The sequence below is a fragment of the Gavialis gangeticus genome, unplaced genomic scaffold (assembly GCF_001723915.1).
Source record: "Gavialis gangeticus isolate Ggan-Ray unplaced genomic scaffold, GavGan_comp1, whole genome shotgun sequence".
NCBI classification, from domain to species: Eukaryota; Metazoa; Chordata; order Crocodylia; family Gavialidae; genus Gavialis; species Gavialis gangeticus.
The window spans coordinates 16,923,000-16,929,521 of NW_017728992.1; the positions used below are offsets into that span (position 1 = coordinate 16,923,000).

The window sequence follows — 6,522 nt, forward strand, 5'->3', positions numbered from 1 at the left end:
GGGGGACATGGCAGGGGCCTCTACTCCCCCACCTCACCCCATCCCACCCCAACACTGCTGACAGCCAGCTGCTGGCAGGGGGCTGGGGCTGCACTCAGCTCTCCATCGGCTTAGCATTCTCCAGCAGCCTGCTGGGACACATGAAGGTCTGCCTCTAACCTTCTAGCCTTGGCCAGTGCAGGCAGCCTGGGTGCCCTGTAACCCCACGCGCTCCCCGCCCCCCCACCAACCAGGGGGCGAACATGTGTTCTGTTCCCTCCTGATTTAACCTAGGGCATGCTTAGAGTAAAGTGTAAAACTTAGATCACTTCCGCCTCAGGCTTCTTTAAACATCTGTATTTAGGACAAAAGTTTAAGGATGTGGAGGGGCAGATAATAATGTATTCTTCCTACCCCTCTGGTCCCTGCTCATAGATTCAGCAGCACTGCAAACAAAAAACAGAAGTAACTATAATATTATGAAAGTTGCCTAACAGCTTCAGGAAAATATCCTTACAAAACTGGTTTATTGGTTGTAAGCTGTGGTAGTTGTAGGGCAGATCTTTCTGAAAGTGGTGGAATAAATGAGTATCTAACTGAAATCTCCTCTTCAACAAAGAACTTCTGCCCACAGAACCCTTCAAACCCACATATATGGACTGGATTTTCAGTTACATCAAGGACCCTTTACATAGGCCTGGCAGTGCCAAATGGTTTTAAAGAAGGTGAAAATTATATTGGAACTTCAGGAGTTTCACATTTAATAATAAATAATGTATTATTGATTACAAAGCAGTCTACTGTATTCAGCTATTCATAATATCCCCTTCACTGTAGTGTCCAGATGTTACTATGTAAATGTGCAATTCATTAAAGAAAATGCACAACCTGTGACTATGGCACAACCATTCTCTGCTTGAAAAACTCACTAAATTATTTGAGGAAACCTTGCTATAGATTAGGTATTGCATGCTCACAAATATATAACATTAAGTCTTTGTACATAAGTGACAGTAGAGCTGTAGTGTTTTTGTAGCTGTCATGTTCCAGGGAATCAAAGGTTTGTTGGTAATATTGTTGATCCAATAAAAGTTAATACTAAAGCCTCAGTGATAGACACTCATACTAATTGCAGGCAGCTGCAAGTCACTTCCATACCTGATCTTGGGATTTCTTTTTCTTCTTCTTCTTGCCCCAACACCCAGAACTCTCTGCATCCTTGCCATTGGCATCACCACACAGTAATCCATCAAGTTCATCTGTTCCCATCTGCTGTCCCTGAGATGTTTCTGCAGCGAGCCTGTACGAGAGGTTCCTCAAAATGCACACACAGTTTTCAACGGTCTAAAAAGGAGAATGAAAAACAAAGAGAGAAAGGTTAAAAAGCTCTCCCTTGGTAACTGTATATTGAACAGAGGAAAGTAATCAATCTTTGCACATGCATTTGTCCAAAGGTATTTTTTTTCTGCTTCTTTCTAAGCTCTCCCCAGACAACCACCATTTAAACCTTTTAGCAAACTTGGCAGTATTGTAACACTACTTTCTATGGAAGAAGTGGAACTCTAAACCATCTTTTTTAATAAAGTTGTTGCTGAGTGTCACAATGAATCCAATGTGAGAGAGGAGCAGAGGCAAAAAAAATATTGTAAACAGGACTCAAACAAGCACAGAATGCAAACTGCTCTTGGTCAGAATGTAATATGCTGATAATCTGTCTATGCTTCTGGCTTCTGCAGTGAGGATGAACATCCTAAGTGTTTTTGGCCCATCTCAGATTGGTCCTGGCAGGTACCTAGAACTGGAGTAAGGCCAAATGCAGAAAAAGATGGCATGGAAACTTTAGCTAAAATAAGTCTGCTTTGGACTTTGGAGAAGGATACTTTCTTTATTTTCTGAGAAATCAAAAGCATAGGTAAACTATTTTATTTGGAAGAGAAATTGAAGTGCCTTTTAAATGTATCTGTATATGCAAAATCATTTTGACAATCCAAAATCCAGCCTACCTCCTCAGAGAAGTCCTGCATTTTGGAAAATACATGATTTCACTGAGTGAGGACTTGCACATGCAGAGGATGGATATCACTTGTGTAGCTCCACTCAGGGTGCCATTACACACTGCCACATAAAGGGGCATTGGAAAAGTGATGTTGAAGTTCTACAGGTCTTTGACTCATCCTTTTCATGGAAGGTAAGATTTCAGAATCTACTTCCAGCTATCAGGCTGGCATACTGGGGGCAAAACGACTACTCTTGCTCAGAGGCCTTTGAAGGAAGAAATTACCCATAGTGAACCCAGAGAATTAATCAACATAATTAGTATTATTTGGATTACAGTACACTCAGAAGCCCGAATCAAGAAACAGGGCTGCATTTTGTTAGGTATGGCACAGAGAAATAGTGAAGGACAACAGCCTCTGCCTCAGATGGCCCTAGGGCAGATTGGTAGGGACCTACTTAAATCATAGCAGAAGTTTGAAGTGCAGCACTGTTTTTAATATAGCTCTTTTCTCTGAACATCCTCTTCCCCCCTTCTGCTAAGTGGCCAAGACACATTAATTGCCTCTTGGCCACTCACTGGTGGGGGTGGGAGGGTGCATGGCAAAAAGATTATAGGTGCCACTGAGCTGCAAACTTCTGCTGCAATTTAGGTAGTTCTCTACAGGTAGGACATGACAGTGGAAAAAACAGACAAATGGGGAATGGAGGGCAGGGATGGGAGAAGGTTGGAAGAATAAGGCAACAGCACAATGAACAGAAATCATCAGAAAGACAGAAGTCACACATTTTTTGTCTAGCACATGACCTAGTTAATCAGTTGATCCCAAACATGGGAAATGCAGCTTCCACTCCACTTTAAGTGTTGTATTCAGCAGTCTTATAAACAATTACAATGCCATAATTGAATATGTCAACTTGCACCTAGCATGCATTTGTTCCTAACAGTTTGAGGTAATATTAACTTCCAGAGGAGACTCAGAGCTTCTGGAGGAGACACTGAACTCAGTTCATAGGAAGCAGAATCCCCTGAAATCTCCTTCAAATATATAGTTGTAATTTTAAGTTTATCTATTTGAAACCTTCAGCATAATTTATGCACTTTTTAGTAAATGTGTTTGACTTTCCCTTTCAGACTCAACCTTGTGAGCTCTGATGATGTTATGTTTACTCTTTTTGGAACCAAACAGATAAAAAATAACAATGTAAAATAGTTTTAAAAGTAACACTTTACATACATCTTTTCTAAAATCTATTTAGGGACAATCCTACCTCAGACGGGGGGTTGGACTAGATGACCTATGGATAAGGACGTATCAAATTCATGGTGGAAGTTTGTTGCATGGCAGTTCCTTTAGTCTTACAGGTGCCCCTGTGCCTCCCGCCCAACCCCTGCCAATTGGTAGAGGGGCCCCACTGCTCACTTCTGATCAGCAGGGAGGCAAATACTGTGATTTTAAATATGGTGTCGTTTTTGCCTCCCAACTGATCAGCAGCAAGCAGCAGGGCCACCTGGGACCTGCAGCAATGAGGGGGAGTTTGCAAGATTAAAGAAGCTGCTGCACAGTCCACTTCCACCTACGGATGGGGAATTCAGTAGGTCCCTAGCCATGGAGGTTCCTTCCAGCCTTACTTCTCTATGATCTTTTACACCCCAGGGAATTACGTGATAATGCGCCCATGGAATTTTGTACATAATACATATGACCATGCATAACTGCATAATTTTGCATAACTTAACATGGGCAGGCTCTGTGCCTCCACCTTTGCAAGGGTCCCAGCACTTCAGCTGGGAATCCCATGTGGGGGCACTGAGCATGGGAGTGCACGACTGGACAACTGGTGAGTAGGGAGCTCCTGTCTGCAGGACAGTGGATAAGTGTGGGGTTTTTGGGTGGGTGTGAGGGGGTGTGTGGGTGTGTGTGGGCTTTGAGGGTGGGGGTGGGCTCCTCCCCCCATGGTGCACAGCTTCTGCTGCTGCTGGCAGTGGGACCTCTGGGCATTCATGGCCATGGCAGGCAGAGCCTCCCAGCTGCATGCGGCTTCAGCTGAGTCCTGGAGGCTGCACCTGGCACCATGAAGCTAGTCTGGCCAGCCAAATGGTGTGCACCTTTGCCCCAGACCAGGCTGGCTCCGTGCCAGCATGTGGGGCTTCCAGCACTCTAGCAGCACTCTAGCTGGCCTGATGGCTTGTGATTCTGTGCTTCCACATGCAGCTTCCTGCTGCAATGGTGGAAGTCCCACATGGAGACACAAAGTCCAGCTGGCCCAATGGTACATGGCTCCCTCCTGCAGCGTTGCAAGCCCCATGTGCTGGCATAGAGCCGATCTGGTCTGGCCCTAAGGCATGCATAAGTGGGCAAGGCTAGGCTGGTTCTGTGCCACCACATGTAACCCGCAGGACTCAGTGCATAATTTTGAATTTTCTGCGCATAATTCCCTGGGGTGTAATTTTTATGAAATGTCATTCTATTTTTATGTATATGTTGATAATTTTTTACTTTTGCTTTAAATTATAGTTATAACTTTTTAGTAGATGTTTTGTATTTGTTAATTTGTTTCCTAATTTTTAGTATCATTTAGATTTTTTCAAATGAAAATTTTTACACTCCAGATTCTCATGTAAGCTTGAAAAAGGCAAGCCCACATTCTTATTTACATTTTTACTGAGAACACAACACAAACTCATACAACAAACTGGCAAATACCTTTAAGCATATTTACAACCAACTCCATTTTCCAATAAAGAGAACTTCCATAGGCCAAGAAAACAGAAATGGATTCCTCCTCAAGGCTTTGCAGCGTGGAATCTATTAAAGTCCTGCTCCTCTGTCATATAGATTATTTAGAAATTTCTAACACTACTTGCCAAAATACAGATGCAGGAATTTTATTCTACAGCTCTAATTTTTACACAAAAAGTTGGAATGTATGCATAAAAAGTGCTCACAGCAAGTTTGCTGATGTACTGAAAGTATAAACAAGTCTCTGTTTTTAACTCTTCATCAATTTAGTTTGAAGTAACAAAGATTTTAACATTAAAAGCTTTTAGCAGCAAATATAAATGTTAGCCCTCTAATGCATTAAATACTTTATGGATCTGTTTCACTTAGAGAACATGACTAATTCAGTGAAAGTTGCTAGGACTACTCATGTAAATCAGTTTTTGTATTTACATGTTTGGAAGATGAGGGCCTTAATTTTTTTTTTCTTCTTTTTAGCTTTTAGAATACATTGCTGATAGTGGCATTTAATAAAAAGTGATTATGATCAGTAAGTTATAATTTAAAATGTCCAATAGCACACATTTTTTAAAGAAATATTACAAAAATATTGAGTGTTTTATATCATTCCTCCTTGCTTTGGAGTGTAAGTCATTATTCATGAAGCACAAAGAATTCATTTTGCATTTAGCTAGACAAAAGCTTTCTCCCAGAGGAAAATAAAATGAGGCTAACAAGTTAACCTAACCATTCTCTTGTTGTTCCCTCACCTCACTGTGTTTATGGTTGCAGCATGTCATAAAGAAATCAGGGGTGGGCAATTATTTCCAGTAGAGCGCTGTTTAATGAGCTTTGGCAAGCTGTCAAGGGACACAAGGACAGCCCCACCCCTTGACACTTGCTCTGCCCTCTGGCTGCCATCTTGGGACTGGAAGTCCCACTCCCTAATCCCTGACCTTTGCCACCAGAAGTCCCTCCCCTTGCCCCCAGAAGTACTCCTTTTGTTAAGGGGGTCTGCCATCTTGGAACTAGAAAAAAAACACAAATTGTATGCTAAAAATCAAACACTGACAATAACATATATTAATTTTATTTTTTTTAAAATATTTTTGTCCTGGTTTGTGTGTGTTTGAGTGGCGACAGCACAATACTTGAAAATGAGGTCTTACTCTTGTATATTGTAGGGGAATGTGGAGGGGTGGGGGGTATGGAGGGGTGAGTATGGGATTTGTGGGGGGATGTGGGTGTGTATGTGGATGTATGTGTGTGAGGGAGGGTGGTGGGTATGGGCGGGAGCGTTTGTGGAGATGTGTGGATGTGCGTGTGTGTGTTCGTATGGGGTGTGTGGGGGGGGGGGGGGGCTGGGGGTGTGTGTGGGGATGGGTGTGGGGTGTCCATGGGGGGCTGTAGGTGCATGTATAGTGGGGTGTGTGCACGTACCAGTGAGTGGGGTTCCCCCCCAGGAGCACATGGGTGTGTGCATGTGTGGTGGGGAGGGTGCATGTGGAATTTGTGAGGGGAAAGGTGTGGGTGGGTGCGGTGTTTGTGGGGTGTGTGACTGTTTGAGGGGGAGGGTGTGTTGTGGGTATGGTGGGGTGTGCGTGGGAGCCCCTTGCGTGTGCCGCCCTGACCTATTCAGCACCTGCCTCCATCCTTACCCAACAACAGCCCAGAGCCCATGCTCCCTGCAGCACCTCCCTGCCACTATCAGCAGTGAACAGCCCCAGTCCCACCCTACACCTATTCTGGACTCAACCCCATTGGAGCAGATCAGTGGGAACTGGGCACAGCCCTGACCTGGCCTACCCCACGCTGCCCACCCATG

General features: G+C 43.8%; 1 protein-coding gene across 6 annotated transcripts in view; it reads right to left on the bottom strand.

The window, feature by feature from the left end:
* Nucleotides 1-6,522, bottom strand: part of CTNND2 (catenin delta 2) — a 1,155,395-nt gene that overhangs the window by 151,319 nt on the left and 997,554 nt on the right. For all 6 annotated transcript variants that reach the window (XM_019521196.1, XM_019521188.1, XM_019521179.1 and 3 more), the window contains one exon: nucleotides 1,138-1,323. In XM_019521196.1, coding sequence (XP_019376741.1) covers nucleotides 1,138-1,323 — 186 coding nt within the window. The remainder of the gene's footprint in view (nucleotides 1-1,137; nucleotides 1,324-6,522) is intronic.